General features: G+C 49.7%; 1 protein-coding gene across 3 annotated transcripts in view; it reads left to right on the top strand.

The window, feature by feature from the left end:
- The window catches only part of TXNDC16 (thioredoxin domain containing 16), a 39,803-nt gene extending 19,967 nt beyond the window's left edge, over positions 1 to 19,836 (top strand). For 2 of the 3 annotated variants that reach the window (XM_071426104.1, XM_071426105.1), the window contains 7 exons: positions 4,628 to 4,796; positions 5,119 to 5,255; positions 9,635 to 9,719; positions 14,054 to 14,192; positions 14,721 to 14,881; positions 16,667 to 16,857; positions 17,827 to 19,836. In XM_071426104.1, the coding sequence (XP_071282205.1) occupies positions 4,628 to 4,796; positions 5,119 to 5,255; positions 9,635 to 9,719; positions 14,054 to 14,192; positions 14,721 to 14,881; positions 16,667 to 16,857; positions 17,827 to 18,113 (1,169 nt within the window). In that variant the 3' untranslated portion in view covers positions 18,114 to 19,836. The remainder of the gene's footprint in view (positions 1 to 4,627; positions 4,797 to 5,118; positions 5,256 to 9,634; positions 9,720 to 14,053; positions 14,193 to 14,720; positions 14,882 to 16,666; positions 16,858 to 17,826) is intronic. The other variant, XM_071426106.1, reaches the window with a different exon arrangement.
- Positions 19,837 to 20,257: the final 421 nt, after the last annotated feature.

Below are 20,257 nucleotides of genomic sequence, written 5' to 3'. Positions count from 1 at the left end.
GCAGAGATCATGAACTGCCTGGGGTCAGGGCCTTTCCTCTGTGATAACTGAGGTCCCTCTAAAGCCTCCCAGGCCAGATGTGACCCTGTGGAATGACTCCAGTCTGGTTTCCCTGCCATGACCTGGGAGCAGACACAGAACAGCTGCATTGGTGGATCTGGAGATCCTTTTTCCCTGCTGCTGAAGGAGCCTCAGGGAGCTGGGAGAACCAGCTACCAGAGGAGCTGGAAAACCTCAGAGGATGCTGTTCCCTGGGCTCTCAGTGATGGCTGGAGCAGGAAGAAGATGTCAAGCTGTGCAGGACTGAGAATAGGACGTGGGGTATGGCTTGGGGCACTCTCAGTTCCCCAGAATTGGTATTCCTGGTATTCCTGCCTGCTCCGGGGTGGAGCTTCCTTCCCAAGGGCTGGGAATCCACAAGCAGCTGTCTGAGGAGTGAATCAGCCGTGCTGGAGGCACTTTTTGAGTTGCAGGAGCAGGTCCTGCTCCCCATGCCAATTCTTTGTGCACAATGGCACTGAGAATAGGCCAGTGTGTGATCAAACACAGGGGAGTGGAGGAGGCTGGAGACTGCAATGACCCCGTGAGTCATCCCATTCCAGATGCTCAGCAGATCCTCACCAAGGGAAGTTTCCAGCCCTCAAGTGTTTTCCATTTGTTGAGAGATCCAGTTTAGCAGGAGACAAAGAGGAGCATCTCTGCCTTGCTGAACTGAGCAGGTTTTCTACCCTTGGAGCAAGAATTTCCCAGTCCCCCTGGGGCTCACTGCTGCACCTCTGGTTTGCTTTTGCAAGATGGGAATTTTTGGAAGCAGCAGGGTTAAGAGTAGAGGATGTGAAGGTGAGACAGTGCTGAGCATTTCTTGGGTGGGTTATTGGCCTTTTTTTGCAAAGAAGAGAGGAAATGAGTATCTAAGAGGAGCAATATATTGTGATGAAAAATGGTTCTGCTTCTCTCTTCTGTGCTCCTGGAGTCTTCTTGACCAGGGATTTACAAAGACAAGGTGAAATTGTAGCTCAAAGGCAGGAAAATCAGCTGCATGATTTAGCAATTTATATCCATGGATCCTAAAACTGGAGTGAGGATTTCAGGGTTCATTCTGTGATTTTTTTCCAGGTAGTTGTTCCCATTCTGCATTGGATTCTTCCTCTGGGAGTGAAGCACTCCCAGAAGAGTGAAGAGAAGTACATAACTTCTCTTTCATGTTGTAGCCTTTGGACCAGCTCTTCAAGTGAGCTGTTTTTTAATACAATCATGGAATTGTTTAGCTTGGAAAAGCCTTCCAAAATCGAGTCCAACCAGCACTGCCAAGGCCACCACTGTTCCATGTCCCCAAGTGCCACATCCACACAGCTTTTTAATCCCTCCAGGATGGGATTTAAAATTTCCTGGGCAGCTGTGCCAGGGCTGGACAACCCTTTCCATGAAGGAATTTTCCCTGATATCCAGCCTAAACCTCCCCTGGTGCAACCTGAGGCCGTTCCCTCTGCTCCTGTCCCTGTGCCCTGGAGCAGAGCCCGATTCCCCCCGGCTGTGCCCTCCTGGCAGGAGCTGTGCAGAGCCACAAGGGCCCCCTGAGCCTCCTTTGCTCCAGGCTGAGCCCCTGCCCAGCTCCCTCAGCCTCTCCTGGGGCTCCATTCCCTTCCCCAGCTCTGTTCCTTTCCCTGAACATGCTCATGCACCATGCCAGTCCTGCCTTCCAAATAATTATAAGTTCAAGTAATTGTAAATTCAAGGGATTCCTGATTTTTCTTGTTCCCTATGGCATTGATGGTTTGTCTTGTCCTGGTTTTCTAAGACCTCTAGGACAGAGGTTTTTGCTGTTGCTGGGTTTAGTAGCTCCTAAAACCACAGAGGAGGATTTTATGTTCCTCTTTCACCTTTCCTCCCCCTCAGCAATGCCCACAGAGCTGGACAGTCCTTTGCTGAGTTACTCAGTTCCTGAAAGTTCTGCTTGTTCAGTCATTAATGAAGTGGTGCAGGTTGGGATGGGAGAGGGACCATCCTGTACCAGATGTTTTTCAGGCCAGATGGGGCTCCTTCAGAGCACATGGTAAATAATTCCCTGAGCTAATATCCAAATATTAAAATTCATCTTTGAAAAGGCTTCAAGAAGCTTCAAAACTCGATTTTAACAGGACATCAAAGCTCCATTTCCATGGAATTATTTTCCAGAGTTGGGCAAGACACAAGATGACGTGGTAAGAGATAATGAGAACCAGCTATACTGCCTCAGAGGTGTGAAACAAATCTGAGCTCAGGCTTTCAGTTTGAGATCTTCTTGCAGAGTCTGGGAATGACACAAACCACTTCTGCTCTTGTGGAGTGTTTGGACAGTTCTTGTCTGAGGGGATTTGCAGGCCCTTCACTTTGTGCTTTTTCTGCACAAGAGTTTGACACAAGGCAGAACAGCAAACTCCTGATGTGAGCTGCAGTGCAGAACCTCAAATGAAGGTTGCAGAACATGGTCCTGTGGGAGGCCAAGGGCACAGGGATAAGGAGTAGGAATTCCTGCTGAGGTCACCTCTGCCTTCAACCCCATCTACAGAAATCCTCATGGAATCCCAGAAGGGTTTGAGTTGGGAGGGACCTTAAATCTCCATCCCATTCCACCCCTACCATGGGCAGGGACACTTCCACTATCCCAGGCTGCTCCAAGCCCTGTCCAGCCTGGCCTGGAACTCTCCCAGGGGTCAGGGGGTCCACAGCTCCTCTGCACAACATTTGTGCAACACTCAGCTGGCCTCAGTTCTCAGGAACTCGTTTCAGTATTTGGTCAGCCCTCCCCACCTTGGCATGGGCTGCTGCTTGACCCTGCCCAGTGCTCCCACAGCCCCTCAGAGCACCCCTGACGTGTTGTTGGATTTTGTTTCTCTCTCACTGGTGATCTCCAGGCCAAACTTGGTTGGGTTTTTCTTCAGGAGGAAAATCTTTCAAACTGCTCCAGGTTCTCATTTGCTTAAACCTTTCCAAAAACGTTTCCCAGGCTGGCTTCAGCAAGTCTGGCAAGTTCTTCTTCTGCTGGGCTCTGCAGAAGTTTCACCAGGACAGAAGAACTTCATTTTCTTCCCATGGGCTGCAGATGCTGTTGAGTGCCCATCCCCTTCCTGCATCCTGCTTCTCCTCATGGAATGCTGCTGTCCTCACACTTTGCCCTTCAAATTGCTTCCTGCCCCTCTAGGCTTGAGATCAAAACCAGATTGGATGTGTTTTATTCCATCAGCCAGGCCTTTAATGAAAACAGTGATCAGAATCAGACCCAGGACAGGGAGAGAAGAAAGATTGGCTGATTTCTCTTGAGAAACCCTCATCATCTGCCCCAAGCCTGGTTTCTGGAGGATTCTTTGCCATGGTCTGCCTCCATGGGTGTACTTGTCTCTAGGTTTTATTCCATCTTTCCCAGGCAGCTTTTAAGTCTTGTTCAAAGAAGGATTTGGGGAAGGAATGAAGGTTTCTGAGACTGGGCATGGACAAGTGCACACTGTCCTTGGTCAAGGCCCTGAGGCAGCTCAGGTGAGGCTGGAAGCCAACAGAGAGGAGGGAGTGAAGCTGGTCAGGATTTAGGTCAGGCTTAGCCATGGACCAACAGCAGCCTGTGCTGGGCTTCACCCAGCCCAAAGAGGAAAGAAAGGCTGATCAGGTCCCTGGAAGGGCTCCAGGCCAGGCTGGACAGGCCTTGGAACAACCTGGGATGGTGGAAGGTGGCCCTGCCCATGGCAGGGGGTGGAATTAAATGAGCTTTAAGGTCCCTTCCCACCCAAACATTCTGTGACTCCATGGTCCTTTGCTGAAGGAAATGCTGGAGTTGCACAAATCTTGGGCTCATAGAGAGCACTCAAGGAGCCAACTTTTTATTTGTTTCACTTCTTACCAACCTCTTGAGTTTCTTGTGTTGGTGAGACCCATAAAAAGCCTTTTTAGAACATTTCCCAGGACCCACAGTTGGACTGAGTGCTCTGTAATTCCCAGATGCTCTTCCTTTCCCACTCCCTTGCTTGTGAGACCCCTTTCTTAAGGTCCTACAGGTGGCTTGGGTGGGATCACAGAAAATCCTGACTTCCACAAGAATCATCAAGCCCAACTCCTGGCTCTCAGGACAGCCCCAAGAATCCCACCCTGTGCCTGAGGACAGTGCATGGGACATCTCACTTCCATCCCCTTTAACTCCATGTGCATTTGCCTTCATGCTTGAGGTAGAACAGAGATTTTTCAGTATTGAACAACTTAATAAATGCAAAAACCTTGGCTGCATCCTCCTCCTCCATCTTGCCAAGCTTTGTCTTCCCTCTTTCCTGTTAGTGAGTGCCTGCATTATTTCTTTCTCTTGGCCTTATTCCTAAGGTATTTCCAGTACCTTTCCCTACTGCCTTGTAAGCTCCTGGACAGATGTCTCAGGATTTTGTGGTGTTGCTTGGAGTTACCAGTCAGAGGTGAATGTTTCTGGGAATGAGTGATTTCAAGAGGGAAATGGGCTGTACTCAAAGGGATTTTGGTAGATTTCTGCCAGCATTAATACAAATATGGACAATAATATCCACTGAGCTAATAAAAAGCTCTATTTTCCAACCAGCTGATTGTTGGTTTTAGGTTTTCATATCATTCATGAGTATTTTTTTTCCCACTCTAGGAACCCCAGGGGTTTTGCTGTCCCGGGTGAACTGCTGGGACTGGCCTGGCCTCTGCTCCCAGGAGAATGTCACCCAGTTCCCCACCCTCAGGATTTACCAGGAGGGACAGCAGTCAGTGACATATGGTGGCATGTGGGGGACTGAAGAGCTGAGCAGCTTCATCCTGCTGTGAGTGACAAATCCCCAGTGGGACATCTGCCACATCTTCTGTCACCATCCCTGTCTTTCTGCTGGAATTCCTTCTCTGTTATTTTTAGTGGGAATCCCAAGGCTCTCAGTTTGGCTCAGGCTGTTTTCTCTTTGCTGTCACCAGCTCCAGCACCTCTCTGGTGATAATTATCACCATGCCAAATGATAATTTTTGTCCCTAATGAGGTGTCACACTTGTCCCATTGTGATGGGCCCTTGTTGGGTTGAGGTTGCCCTGTTGTCTCTTCATCCCAAAAGCAGAAAAAACAACAGCCCAGGTTCTTTCTCTGCCTTTCCACAGGAGCCAAGTTTCCTGCCCACTGAAGCTGGCCACCATGGATGAAGCAGAAGGATATTTGAGAGGGGAATTTCCATCTGAGCTCCCATCCCACCACCACACCTCGCTGCTGGGAGTTTTTAGCTCAGCCACCAGCAAAGGTTTGTTGGGATTGGTGGGTTAAGCACTCTCCAGCTTCATTCCTGGTGGGACAGGGATGCTTCCAGCTGCTGGAAGTTCCCAACACACCTGGCACTGCCTTTTCCAGTTGTACAGTGGGAGGCTTGCAGGTGGTTCCAGGTGTGGGATTTCAGATCCATCCCTGGCTCAGAGGACATTCAGCTGCCAGCTGGATTTGCTTTGCCCACTGTGGGAGTAGAAACTTCCCAAGCCTGTGTTCCTGTTGTGCCTCCTGCCCCTTACCCTGAGGAGTTTGGCTCTGTCCTCTTTATGAGTCCCTTCAAAGTCGTTGTAGGCTGGCATAAATTCCCTTTAAGCCTGTGGTTTAGCCCAGATCCATCAGTCTCTTCCTGGAGCCCATGTGCAACTTGTCCCAGCATATTCTTCCTTAAAAAAGGAAGAGATCCACTCTTGGATCTTGCTGGCTTCTCCTGAAGAAGCAGTAGCCCACAATCCAAAAACTTGATTTTTTTTAAAAACAGAACAGCAATAGGATAAACCAGAAGTTTCCTGCATCAGAAGGAAGGAAATGTGAACAACTCAATGAAATCCATTTGTGGGTTTTGGAATAGATGGACACAGAAATGCAATGTGTTACCAGGGGACAGGGAATAAAGCCAGTCTGGAGAGTGAAGATCAGGCAAATCACAGAATCATGGAGTGCTCTGGGTGGGAAGGGACCTTAAAGCTCATCCAGCCATGGCAGGGACACCTTCCACCATCCCAGGCTGCTCCAAGCCCTGTCCAGCCTGGCCTTGGGCACTGCCAGGGATCCAGGGGCAGCCACAGCTGCTCTGGGCACCTGTGCCAGGGCCTCACAGTTGGGAGCTGAGATCTTCCAACCCCACAGACTCTCAGTTGCCAGCTCCCCCTGGGAATTGCTGCCTTAAAAATAGGAGAACTTCCTGATCTTGCTTAAGATCAAACTTTCAGACTATTTTTCATTTTAGAGCTCCCTTGTGCCTCTAAACTTTGGTTTAATGCAAACCAAGCTACTTTCTCACGTGAGAAGGTCCAGAGGGAAGAGGTAAAAGCAAGACAGGATGCCTGGAACCAACTAGAAAACACTTGGCCTGTGTTCCCTGAGCCAGCTGAGAATCAAATCTCTGCCTTCCTCTGGAGATCTAATCTGGTAAATACAGCAGGAAACCCTATTGATCCCAAAAAGCCTTTAATCCAGCCCAGAGCAGCTGTGGCTGCCCCTGGAAGTGTCCAAGGCCAGGCTGGACAGGGCTTGGAGCAGCCTGGGATGGTGGAAGGTGTCCCTGCCCATGGCAGGGGTTTGGAACTGGGTGAGTTTTGGGGTCCCTTCCAACCCAAACCATTCTGGGATTCTACAGAGAAGTTTTTCATTTCATTCCATGCAAACAAGAACCTTGAGAGGTTCCAGAGAGCTTTTGTGGATCCTGTAGGATTGTCTCTTCCCTCAGGGCACATTCCAGTCCAGAATGGCATCCTCAGCCTGGGGTAGCTCAGCCACAGGGAGATGAAATTTGGGATGTCTTCTCCACCCACTTCCTGAGGGTGCTGGAGCTGTGATGCAGAACAGCCTGAGGGAGCAGGAACCTGGAGCCAGCTGTGCTGGCATCAAACCAGGCTGGAGTCAGGAGAACCACATTGTTCCTCTTACCAACCTGCAGATTGATCTGGAATTCCCAACCATTTTCTCCTGGCAGAATTCCTGCTCTAACCCCGAGCAGCAGCGAGTGGGGGTCATTGTCATTTCTGGTGAACTGAAACAGATCAATGAGATGTCCTGCTAAAAACATCCTGGAGCTTTTCCAACCCTTAGCATCAGGACTATGTTAAGAAGCCCTTTGTGGGGTCTGAGCTAAAAGAGGCTTGGTGGGAAAATCCTAAATACAATTTTCTAGGAAGAGGTGAATGTATTGTGAGGTTTTTCTGGAAACTCGGAGAACTTTTAGGACAGAAATTTGGTTTTGATGCAGAAACTGGAAGCATCCTAGGAAGTAAAACTGTCCTAAACCCTCAAGAATATTTAAAAATATCGAAATGTTTGAAAATATTTAAAAATATCCCTGAGCTCTGGTGCCTCACTGGCAGCATCAGTGAGGAAGGCAGGGGAGATGCAGCCGGAGCTGCTGTGCTGGAGAGCACACTCAGAAGATGCCTCCTTCCAGAGGGATGAAAAGTGAGGCTCAGATCCTGCTTCCCAAAACTCTGCAGGGATTTTAGACCCTTCCTCATCAGGCAGTTTGAGCCCTTGTCCCCAAAGCAGTGAAGCTGTGCTTGTGCAATTTGGGGCAGCTCAAGGATTGTGCTGCAGAGCATGGTCAGCCTCCTCAGGGGATGAAAATCGTGTTTTCAGGGGGGAATAATTTCCTGGGAAATAGTTAAATGGATTTTTTTTTAAGTGCTTCCTGTCTGCAGTGGAGCTGTGTGAATTTAGGGGGTTTTGGGTACAAAGCAAAGAACCTGGAGAAATATGGGCTGGTGAGTGGCTCTGGGTCTAGAACAGAATTAGGGAAAGATTTGGAAGTGTGATGGGGAGGGAGGACATAATCAGGTCAAAAAATAAGCCTGGTATTGCTGGAGGTTATTCTGACTTAGGAGGGAATTCCTGCAGCCAGGGCTGACCCAGGGCAGCACTTCAAGACAAGTTCATATCTCAAGTGGGGATTTAAAGCTTGGTGGAGGAGCTTGGGATGAGAACTTTTCCTTCAGCACTGATAAAATCAAGTAACCAAACAACCAGAAGAGCTGGAAAGCAACATCCAAGAATGATTTCTCTGTAGCAGCTGGAAAGGGGCTTTGGACAATGGCCTGGAGTGATAGGAGCCAGGGAATGGCTCCCACTGCCAAAGGGCAGGGATGGATGGGACACTGGGAACTGGGAATTCCCTGCTGGGAGGGTGGGCAGGCCCTGGCACAGGGTGCCCAGAGCAGCTGTGGCTGCCCCTGGATCCCTGGAAGTGTCCAAGGCCAGGGCCTGGAGCAGCCTGGGACAGTGGGAGGTGTCCCTGCTCATGGCAGGGGTGGCACTGGCTGATCTTTAATGTCCCTTCCCACCCAGCCCATTCAGAGATTCTATGATAATGACTGAGCCCTCAGTGAGCCACTCCTCAAGGAACTCCTTCCATTTCAAAAGGAAAGCAGTTTAAATGAAAGTTTATGGGCCACATGGGAAACGGTGGAAAACACAGCTTTGAGTGTAGCTGCAAAACAGGAATCAAAGAACCAAAAAGTCCCCAATTGAGAGGCAGCTCCATCTATTGAGCTCTGAGTCACTGCTCCCAGGAGCTTGGGCTGGCCTCTGCTGTGACAGTGAAGGTTCTGAGGAGCAGTCACTGGTGTGTGACAGCAATTTATATCCTGGCTATGTCTGAGATACCCCCTTAATTCTCAGGAAAAACCTGGCTTCTCCAAAAAGTGACATTTCTCCCTCTCCTTGGGTCAGAAGAGCTGGTTTTGTTGCTTTCAGTTGCTCAGTGCAGAGGAGGAGGGGGGTGGTGGTGTTGAAATCCTCCCTGTTCTCACCCCACCTTTGGCAGCAGCTGTCTGGAGCTCTGATCTCTGCATTTCACAAGTTCCTCACCGTGCCTTGCATGTTCCCACAAAACTTGGCTTTCCCTGGATCCACTGCCTGAAGCCACAGCCAGGCTGGACAAGGCTTGGAGCAACCTGGGCTGATGGAAGGAGTCCCTACCCATGGCAGGGGGTGGAGCAAGATGAGCTTAAGGTCTTTTCCAACCTAAATCATTCTGGAATTCTGTGGAATTGGAGGCTTTTTATAAGGGAATGAAGCAGCTCTGCAGCCAGCTTTGTTTTGGAGCTGTGCTCTCAGTCTCAGCTGTGATCAAGAGAGCTCAGCCTGGTTTTTCCTTATCCTGCAACAGCCCCAGTCTGCTGGGAAGAGCTGGATAAACCAAGAGACACTTGAGGGAAAGGTTGGTTTATCTCCAGGCTCTTAGCCCTACTCCAGTAAAGCCACCATCCATCATTTCTCAAAGGTCACTGGGATTTATAAGATTTTTGTTTAGACTTATAATTGGTCTCCTGTTTCCAAGAACACTTACAGACTCTAAGTCCTTAAAGACATTTCATTTTCCAGCAGTGCCTCTGTCCTGCAGATCCTGGAGGCTCAGTGCTGGTAGCTGAAGGGCAAACACTGTTCTCATAATGGGAATTTTGCCCTAATCCTTGCTCTCTGCCTGCTCCTCCTCCCATGGCCTGCAGCTCTGAGCTGCAGTAATTTTTTGGGAGCCTCTAATCCTAGTTTAATTCCTGAAAATCTCCTCTGGCAGGATGTTATGTGTGCAGGCATCAATCAGGTTTCCAGGAAAAAACCTCAACACCTCTCTTTGTGTTGTTTATTCTTGTGTCTTTGTCTTTTTTCCAGCCAGGGAAGCTTTTGAAGAGGCAGGAAACATCCTAAGTGGCCACGTAAGGATGGGGATGTATTTTGAAGATGATGCCTTGGCTTTGTAAGTGGTTTCTCTTTTTCTTTGGGAAGAATTCGAGCTGATCTGCACTTAGTGAAAGGCAGTGCCTGGAGCAAGTGTCATTGTGCTGAGGGACAGCTACAAGTGACTTTTTCCTGCAGGGAGATGGCTCAGGACCCATCCAAAGGGAATTGTCACCTTGGCTCTGCCACTGGTTCTCAGCCTGTCCATGGTCACCTTCCTGCTGTTCATACTCACTTTCATTGTCAGTCCTTCAGGTTGTGTTCCTCACACAAACAGGAGCAAACCTTTCTGAAAATAACAAAAAAAAAAAAAAAAAAAAAAAACAGGCTGGAAAAATTACACCACCAGCGTGTGAGGGAGGAAAAAATGATGGATAGCCCCTGCAGTGCCTTCTGGTTGCCCCCAGTTGCCAAGAACAGGCTGAAAAGAAGCTGCTTATGACTACTTGGGCTAGGAGTGGAGTGGACATGGAGTCTGGGTGCTGGAAAAGGCTTTGGAAGCTGGGAAAGAAATGTTGTCTTGCCATGGAGCTGCATTCCTGCTGGAATTGCATCCCTGACTCGAAGTCAGGTGGGAGTTAATGGGAACTTACCTGTGTCATTAACACTCCAGCAAGGGACCAAGTCCTTTGGGTTGGAGTGTGAGAGGTGCTTCAATGCCTAGAAATGCAGCTGGATCCAGGGGGAATCTCCAGCCTGCCCTGGCATCTCATTTCCATCAGGAATTAGCTATCAAGGCAGAGTTAAAAATCCCAGGAGGTCCTTGGCCTGTTTTCCAGGTATGGGTTTAACAGCTACAGTGCAGCAGAGAATTATTTGCATTAGTTCCTCAGAGGTGTGATGCATTCCTGATGACACACAGGCATTTTCGTGGTGAGCACGGAGAATAAAAATGCAAATACCTTGGGAATACATCTTTATTAGCCAAACTGCTCCAGGCATCAGTTAAGACTTCTCTTTCCTGAGGATTTCAGCCCAGCTGATAGAAGGAAAAAAAAAAAAAAAAGCAGAGGACAGGGTGATCTCTCAAGGTATCAGTAGAAGAAGAAGCCTTTGTTCTCTCAGAGCTGACAGATGCAAGAATCCACCTCCCTGCTCCTGCTCCTGGAGTCTGCAGCCTGCTCCTGTTTAGCAGGAATATTTAGTGCTGTTTATATTGATAGTCCTTCTGCCAAATTTGGATTTTGGCTGTGATTTGTGGGTGAAGCTACTGTAGCTGATGGACTTCTCCACTGTAAGCAGAAAGTAAACACTTACAGGAATTCCTTATGCAAGAGCCAGGCTCACTTCCCTTCTTCAGAAAATGAAAAGCCATTCTTGAGCTCAGTGCTCAGGGAGAAAATATTTATGGTTCCCAGGTCACAGAAAGCTGATTCCCCTTTTGTGCATCCTGTAGACCTTTTCCAGAGTAAAAAGGGCTGCAGGATACACAAAGGCTGTTGTGAGCAAAGCTGTTTGCCCAGCAGGCACCTGCTGGGCTGGTCACTAATGAAGGGGAAAAAGGCATTGAGGAAGAAATGCTTTGCACAAAGTCGTCATTGGCAGAGATTCCTGCCAAGTATTTGTTTGCAGATGGTTTTGATTGAAATGCAAGACTGGTGTTACCCACTCAATGGTCCTGCTGTATAAATAGAAAGCTGTGGTGAGCAACAGCACAACCCCTCAGTACCAGGAAGAGGAGAAGGCATTTCAGGATAGAGTGTAGCTGGGGAATTTGGTGATTTTCTGGCAGTCTATAAGATATTTCCTTATAGAATCATAGAGTAGAAGCCCAGAATGGTTTAGATTGGAAGAAATCTTTAAGCCCCATCCAGTTCCACCCCCTGCTGTGGGCAGGGACACCTTCCACTATCCCAGATGGCTCCAAGCCCTGTCCAGCCTGGCCTTGGACACTTGCAGGGATCCAGGGGCATCTTCTCTGGAATCCTCTTCCAGTGCCTCACCACCCTCACAGATGCTTATCAAAGGCTGCTGAATATATCAAAGGTGATGTATCTTAGATACAGGGAGCAAGAATCCTCACTCCTCTGAGCCATGACCAAGCCAAAGAATCTCTTTAAAACTCATAGAAGTTTAATAAGTTCAACATCCCTAAATTAAATATTTTTTAGGGTTTTGCCAGACTTAATCAACTGTAAATACATCAGCTCACAGTGAGGTTTGCAGTGGTTGTGTTAGTCCCAGAGAGATAAATGCTGTGATGGAGGAAGGGAAAGGCCTCCACAAGAGTTGGACATCATGGAAATGAATTATCTGCAGTTCCCTCCACTTGTTGTGTCATTGATGACCTAAAGAAATTCCTCCCTGTGAGGGTGGTGAGGCCCTGGCACAGGTGCCCAGAGCAGCTGTGGCTGCCCCTGGATCCCTGGCAGTGCCCAAGTCCACATTGGACAGGGCTTGGAGCAGCCTGGGACAGTGGAAGGTGTCCCTGTCATGGCAGGGGAGTGGAACTGGCTGAGCCTTAAGGTCCCTTCCAACCCAAACCATTCTGGGATTCTTTGGTGTCACAGCCTTTGAAAAATTTCCAGGAGCCTTTGAAAAACAAACCAGACTTGACTCCAAAAACTGCAGAGGCAGCTGATTTCCCCTGTCACACCCTTCCTCTGGGCAGTGCCATCTGGAGCCTCCAGGGCTGAAGTTCCTCAAACTTCTAGAAAATTGCTGTCCTGGCTTGGTGTCCCCCCTGCCCTTTCTTTGCTCAAACTTCTCCTATTTTTGCTTTTCCCACTTTCTCAGCTTTTCTTTGAGTACTTTAACCCCTCTTAGCAGAAGGAATTTATGGGACAAAGCATCATCTGACTATTCCACCAAGAGTGGGTGGGTGCAGCCTGTGTGTGTTGCTCCAACGTGGGGCTTGGACTTGGCATTTTTGGGTTTGTTCGCTGAGGGAAAAACTGGATCAACTCCTGGAGGTTGTTTTGGGTGGGTGGTTGTGTCCCTTGGATGGAATCTGAGACCTGTGTTTGCCTTGCCTGGGGAGGCAGAGTGAAGCCCTGGGTGGGTTTTTGCATCACCCAGCCATGGGTGTGAAAATGAAGGAGAAGTAGGAATAAAATCCCAGAATTCCTGTATGGTTTGGGTTGGAAGGGACCTGAAAGCTCATCCCATTCCACCCCCTGCTATGGGCAGGGGCACCTTCCACTATCCCAGGGTGCTCCAAGCCCCGTCCAACCTGGCCTTGGAGTCAACAGTCAACTTCCAGGGATGGGACATGTCCTCCAGAGGACACCAGCTCTGTGTGCAGCACATTTGGGGTTGACTTGGTTTGAAAAGCCAGGTGTCTGCTAAGGAAGGCAGGAGCCTCCCCTGAAATGGAAATATGCAAAGTCCCTCCCTCTGAATTGTTATAAATTTGAAATTAAGGGGCTCTCAGGCAAAAATATGAGAGCAGGAATAACAGTTCTTTACTAGGGAAGAAAAATTAAAAGATAAAATGTAGCATTCACATTCTCTGAAATAATTCCTTTGCCCAGGATTTTTCTCCTGGGAAGCCTCAGAGAAAAAGAAAACAATTCTTATCTCATTTGCTTCTCCTGTGTTTTGCTCATGTGGAATGTGTTTGGAGATTGTTTACCCAGAGGTGATTGTTCCATTGGATTCTGCTGGGAGTTGTTTTCACTTTTTGGCCACTCGGGGCCAAGCTGTGTTAAGACTCTGGAGAGTCACAAGTTTTCATTGTTATATTTTTAGCTTTCTGTCTGTATCCTTTCTGTATTCTTTAGTATAGTTTAGTATTCTTTAATATAATATAGTATTATAAAGTAATAAATCAGCCTTCTGAGAACATGGAGTCAGATTCACCATTCCTGCCTTCGTCGGGGCAGATTCCCAGCAAATACAATAATAAAATAAACAATGCAGGGAACCAAAACAGCACTGCCAGAGTCAGAGCCCAGCCTGACACCCTGTGGGTCAGGGTGCTGGCACAGCCCCATTGGAATTGTGGCTCAGCCCTCCTGCAGTGCCAGGGGTGGCTCTGCTGGAGCAGGGATCCTGGAGAAGGGTGGAGTCTTCCTCTGCAGATCCAGGGGAAGGAGAGGCAGCTGCTGCTCCTCTGGGCAATCCAGTGCAGAAGCCGTGCTGGTGTTCCAGAATCTCCAGATTATATCCAGGCAGGAATGATTGGCTCCTCCCTCTGGGCTCCCATCTCCCAATGGGATGCTGTAGTTCTTATCAGCCATGCAGGGACATTCCATGGCTGTTATCAGCAGATGTGTCCCCAGTGGAAGAGATAAGGAAAAACTGCCCAATGGACAGAGGACAACTGCCACACAGATGGCAAATAGAAAACATCTTGCCTGGCAATGTGGGTCAGGGTGTGTCCTAAGCCCTGTGCCCATCCCTGTTTTTCAGATCCCAGAAATACTCAGTGTCCCCCCCTGCCCTCCTCCTGGCCCGGAGCGGCGGCCGGAGCGTGGAAGGCATCGCTCTGTCCCAACACAGCGTGCAGGACATGGTGCAGATGATCAGATATGAACTGCTGGACATTTTTGTGAGTAAAAATAAAATCAAAATGCCTTTTTTCCATTGCAGTCATTTGCAGAGCCCTGATTATAGCGTGGAGTTCTGCGGAACGGCCGTGTCCGCTTGTTATTTTTATCGTGCTGAGTTTGTTTTCAAATTTTATGGCTTGGAGCAGGGAGTCAGGACAGAAATCTGCTCTTTGCTGTGTGGTCTTGGAGCAGGAGACCCTGGAGTTGAGGGACTGGCCTCAGAGTCACTCACCTGCTAATTGCCACAGTTATTATTGGGTCTATTCCCTGTTCCCAGGGCTTTTTCCATGTGCCTTTTGGAGCCTGTGCCTGCTCTGCTCACATCCCCATCTCCAAGCTCACAGCTGCTCCCACGAACTTGGTGCACTTGGGTTGGGCAAAGACATCCCCAAGTGCACCAAAATCCCAGCCCTCTTCCTGCTTCCCACATTCCACACAGACACTGGAGCTTTGCTTAGCAGAAATTGGAATTTCTCCTGTTTTCTCCTCCCCATAACCCCCAATTTCTTGTTTGTGACATCCTGCAGCCAGAAATCACCGTGCCAAATCTGCCCCAGTACCTGCAGCTGGGAAAACCCTTCCTCATCCTGTTCAGTGCTGGTGACATCAGTCAGGTGGAAAGCAAGGAAATGCTGAAGCTGGCAAAAGGAAGACCCCAGCAGACATTTGTGGTTTGCTGGTTGAACCTGTGAGTGTTTGAAAATCTCTTCTTTCCATTAACTCACTCTGAGCCTTGCAGAAAAAACCCCTGAGGCTGCAATTGCTGAGAAGACAAGCTGGTAATGTATTTGGTCTGAAATCATCAGGAATTGGAGGTCAAACCATTGAGCAATGGTTCACTCAGTGTTCTGGGCAACTGTAAAAATTGCCTGACAAAGTAAAATTAGTAAATATTTAATTGATTGCAGAAATAGTTTTTTTCTATAGAGGAAAATGTTCTCTAGTGCTTGTAGTAGCTTGACCCTGGGTCTGGTGTTATTTGTATTTTTGTTGGGATGGGATAAAGTGCATATGGGAAAAAAATATGGAAATTTGCCCTCCTGGAATGTCTTATGGTGATTTTCCACCAGCAATTAGAAGGAATGACTGGTCATTGACTGGGGAAAGAAAGCTTTCACAAAAAGGTTCAACCAGAAGCCCCATAAATGAAATTTAAAAAATATTGAGGCAACAAAATTAATTTAAGACCTAAATAAGAAAAGATTGTAGGAAAGGGGATTTTTTTAAATCCTCCTCTTCTTAGTTGCATTTTGAATTTTTTGGCCTCTGTTTGTTGTGCCCAAGCCCAGAGAAGCTTCAGTGGTTTAATCATAACTTGCTTTGAAGTCTGGGAAGCCGTGACCAGCGTGGGCTGGAGCTTAGCTGAGGGGGAAATGCACATGTGCTCAGGGAGAAGGGGATTGGGCTGCCAGTAATGCACCAGAAATGAGAGCCCTGGAACTTCCCCACCTACACATCTGCTTTTGCTCTGCCTTGCTGAGACACAAAAAGCCTTCTTGTGCCAGAGCAGAATGGCACTGCCACAAAAAACAGGGCAGAACCCCAGAAGGGTTTGGGGTGGAAGGAGCATTAAAGATCATCTCATTCCAACCCCTGCCATGGGCAGGGACACCTTCCACTCTCCAAGATATCCCATCCAGCCTGGCCTTGGACACTTCCAGGGATCCGGGGGCAGCCACAGCTTCTCTGGGCACCTTTCCAGCCTCCCAGCCAGGAATTCCCAATCTCCCATCCATCCCTGCCCTCTGGCAGTGGGAAGGCACTCCCTGTGTCCTGGCACTTCATGTCCTTGTCAAAAGTCCCTCATCCTAGAAAGAAGCCCTCATTCCCAGGGCAAGAGCCAGCTCAGACCTGAAGCCTTAAAGCAGTGCAGGAATGTCTCAGCACCTCTGTGGGTTTGCTGTCCCTCTGGCTCAGTGTCCTGTTTTCACTCTCTGTGTGTCACCTGAGCAATTCGCCTTTCAGTCCCTGTGGAATTGCAGTGGCAGCAGCTGGAAGGGGCTGGAAGGAGCTCTCAGCTGTCCCTGCCTGACCTGGGGGGCTGCAGGACCTGTCCCACTCTTGTCCCACCTCTCCTTAAAATCTTAAGGTGGAAAACATCTCCCACCTTCCTACAGAGTTTGTCCTGCTCAAGGATTTCTTCACACATCCAGGCTGTTGTCTGCTCTCTCCCTCTTGGATCCTAACAGCTTCCTCAAGCACCAGGCTTATTTACAGTGCTTAGAATCACAGAATCCTGGAATGGTTTGGGCTGGAAGGGACCTTAAAGCCCATCCTTGGGCAGGGACACCTTCCACAGTCCCAGGTTTCTCCAAGCCCTGTCCAGCCTGGCTTTGAACACTTCCAGGGATGATGCTGCTGCAGTCCCACCAAACTCTGCTTTGCTGCATGTGACCCAAATGCTTTGGTGGTTTTTTTTTTTGGCTCTCAGTCCTGTTGTGCTGCCAAACCTGAATCTCCTTTTTCCCAACAGGAAGAAGACTCCAGTGGGATATGGGATCCTGAGGACATACTTCTCCACCACTCCTCCCTTGCCCCTTCTCCTCTGGGTGAACCTCCACGCTGGGGGTCAGGTGTTCAAGTTCCCCTCAGAGCAGTCCATCACTGAGATGAACATCTTGTCGTGGCTGGAAAAGCTCCAAGCAGGACTGGAGATTCCCAGCAGTAAGTGGACACAGGTTTACAACGTTCCCAAGCACACACTGTGAGCTCCAGTGTGTTTATGAGAAGATTCTACGTGCAATAAATTGTCTGCCCTGGAATTTAACGATGGAAAAAGCAGCTCTGCTTGTTAGAGCTGCAGAAGTACAAATAGTCCAGCCAAGAGAGAATGCCCACACTCACAAGTTTGCTTTGGGACTGTTTAATGCTCAGAGCCAAACGTGGATAGTTTGGAATTGACATCTTTTCTCTGTGATAATCCCCAAATCTGGTTGTGTTTTCCCATTCCCAACCACAGCTTTCTCATAAAAAACCTCCCAGCTCCCAGTTGACAGTGTAAGAAGTAGCTGCTCTTCAGGCACCTTCCTGCATTTCTTTTTGGATGGGAAGGGATGAGGGAGCTGGTGTTTTACTGCAGGCTTTAGGACATAAAGGGTTGGCTTGTGCTGTGAAGCTTTCACTGCATCCCTCCTGTCTTGCTCAGCCTGATGAGGCTTTGGAAGAAGCCAGGATGGATCTGCCTTCCTCAAGAGAGCTGGAGAGGGACTGGAGACTGGGATGGAGGGACAGGGCACAGGGAATGGCTGCCAGAGGGCAGGGATGGATGGGAGATTGGGAAGGAATTCCTGGCTGTGAGGGTGGGCAGGCCCTGGCACAGGTGCCCAGAGCAGCTGTGGCTGCCCCTGGATCCCTGGAAGTGTCCCAGGCCAGGCTGGACAGGGCTTGGAGCAGCCTGGGACAGTGGAAGGTGCCCTGCCATGGCAGGGGCTGGAATGAGCTGGGCTTTAATGTCCCTTCCAGCCCAGATTGTTCTGTCGTTCTCTGGTTCTGAAAAGATTTTTAATTTTGTATTCATTAGAATGGGGAGGGGGTGGGGGGGAAGCCATAATTCGTCAAAAAGGGAAATATAAATATCCATGGAGGTGGGAGATAACTCTTCACCTACTGACTGGGGCTGTATTTGCTGCTCAGGTACCTTGTCTGAGGAGGACTGGAAGCCACCACTCCCTGCTTACGACTTCCTCCAGATGATGGAGCCATCCGTGCCTGAGCTGTCCCCTCAGCCCGGGGCCTCCCCGGCACAGCACCCGCCCAAAAACCCCGGAGGGGACAGCGCTGGAGGGGACAGTGGCAGCCGGGAGGAGCCGTCCCAGGCGAGCACAGCAGAGGAAGTCGGTGTCCCTGGGAGGGGCCTGCGGGGCACGGCCCCGAGGCTGGCAGCGAGGGACAAGCCGGGCAGGAGGCACAGCGAGCTCTGAGAGCCGGGCTGGGGAAAGGTGTGGGACTGCCCTGGAACGCCTGGCACTGCCCCAGCCTGTTCTCCAAGGAGAGAAGAGGTTTAACTGTCAAGGAATGGTGAAAGGAAAGGCCACTCCCTGCTGCTGGGTGCTGGGGGGTTCTGATGCCACGGAGGTGTCTGTACATCCCACTTGTTGTGCCCTGGATGATCTTGGGAGCTCATCAAGCAACAAGCTACACTGGAAAAGACAATTCTGCCCTGCTCTGTAGATCCCCCAAGTCCCAGAGTCACTTCAGTTGCCTCTGAGCAGGAAGGGGTGAGTGATTCCAGGATAAAAAGCCCATTTCTCTCCTCCCTGGTTGCCAGAGAAGCTCTACTGATGTGTGACAGAAAATCCTACAATTCCATCTGCATTGGAACCATGTGGAGCCAGCATTCCACCACTCCAGGGCTGCTCCAACCAGCCCCCAGTTGTGTTAACACCTGACTTGTGACCCAAATTCATGACCTTGTTCATCCTCACAGGGGGAGAAGAAGAGGATCTGGTCAAAGCAGATTTATTCCAGAAGCCAGAGCTCAGGTCACACAACAGTCCTGAATAGCTGGGACAAAACTCTGCCAGCAAATCCCAAGGGTGGGCAGGTTGGGAGATGGCTTTGCTCACTGCTGGCATTTTCTTGGTCACGAGCCCAGGGGCTATTTGCAGCCTCCATTTGTCTTTGCTCTCGGTGACAGCAGCAAGGTTGGTGCCTCCTGAGCTGGGAATGGTGCAGGGAGCAAGGTCTGTGGAAAGCTGAGTGCTGTGCAAGAGTGGAGAGAGATGAAGGGCAAGGCTGGACCCTTCCAAGGTGGGATGGAGCTCCTTCACATCCAAAACTTAACTGGGGAGATGCAAAACCTGGGCAAGTGGATTTCCAACCTCTGCACATCTCCTAGGGACAAGAAATGGCAGGAGGTTGAAAGCAGAAGGTCCAGGATTCCATGACCATCCCTTGAATGAACTTGATCTCCCTCCCAGAGAGATGTGCTGAGACAGTCAGATCCTCTTCCTACTCTTTAAGGCTCTGAAATTACTGGGAAGAGGAAAAAATCCTGGTAAGGGACTGCTGAGAGCATTGCAAACTCAGTATTTGTCATCCTGCAAGCAGCACACGTGGCTGTGAGTCTTTTGAAATACCCAGAAATAGATTATTAGTCCTGGGCTGTCCTGGGAGGCCTTAATTGAGAGTGACCATTTTTGGACTAAGTGACAGGCTTGGAGCCAAAATGTATATATTTAAAGGAATAAACTGCAGCCTGCTGATCAAAGGCATGATTCCCAAGGGAAGGGTGTGAACAGATCCTTCATGTGTTCCCGTCATTCCTCTGCTCCATGAGGTCCTCACGCTGCTGGATTCCATAAACTGAACATTGCTCATTTCCCCTGCTGGCCCTGATCATCAGCATTGAATCCCAGAATGGGTTGGGTTGCAAAGGACCTTAATTCCCATCCCATTCCACCCTTGCCATGGCAGGGACACCTTCCACCATCCCAGGCTGCTCCAAGCCCTGTCCAACCTGGCCTTGGGCACTGCCAGGGATCCAGGGGCAGCCACAGCTGCTCTGGGTACCCTGTGCAAGGGCCTGCCCACCCTCCCAGCCAGGAATTTCTTTCAATTATCCAATCCATCCTTGCCCACTGGCAGTTTGAAGTGCAATAATTGGGTTTTTCATTGCATCTTAAATAAACTCCATCTCCAGTATGCTCCTCTGCATGATTTGGGTGGTGGGAGCAGGGGCCTGGGCAGGTCCCTCATCAGCAGCAGGATCCTTTCCTTCCCCAGGGTTTCTGAGGAGCATTCCCACATCCCTGCTCTTATCCACGTGGCCTTTTCCAGGCACAGCCGTTCTCCGGTGCAGGGCTGGGGCAGGAGTTGTCAGCAGGGGTCAGTGCCACATCTCCGTTGGGGCTTTGCAAATCCCCGCCTCTCCCGGTGCTGCTGGAGAGAGGCTGGACTGAGGCTGGACTGAGGCTGGACTGAGGCTGGAGTGAGGCTGGAGGTCGGGAGCAGCTTCCCAGTGGGATCCTGTGGGGATGCTGCTGCATGAGGGGCCGAGCCTGCTCTGCTGGCTTCATCCCCAGCATCACCAGTGGGATCCATCAGCTCCAGGCTGGGCTGAGCC

The sequence above is a fragment of the Agelaius tricolor genome, unplaced genomic scaffold (genome assembly GCF_023055355.1).
Source record: "Agelaius tricolor isolate 1412-34295 unplaced genomic scaffold, bAgeTri1.0.p SCAF_5, whole genome shotgun sequence".
Taxonomy (NCBI): Eukaryota; Metazoa; Chordata; class Aves; order Passeriformes; family Icteridae; genus Agelaius; species Agelaius tricolor.
The sequence above is the reverse complement of the archived record's forward strand: the minus strand, read 5'-3'. Positions and strand labels throughout refer to the sequence as shown.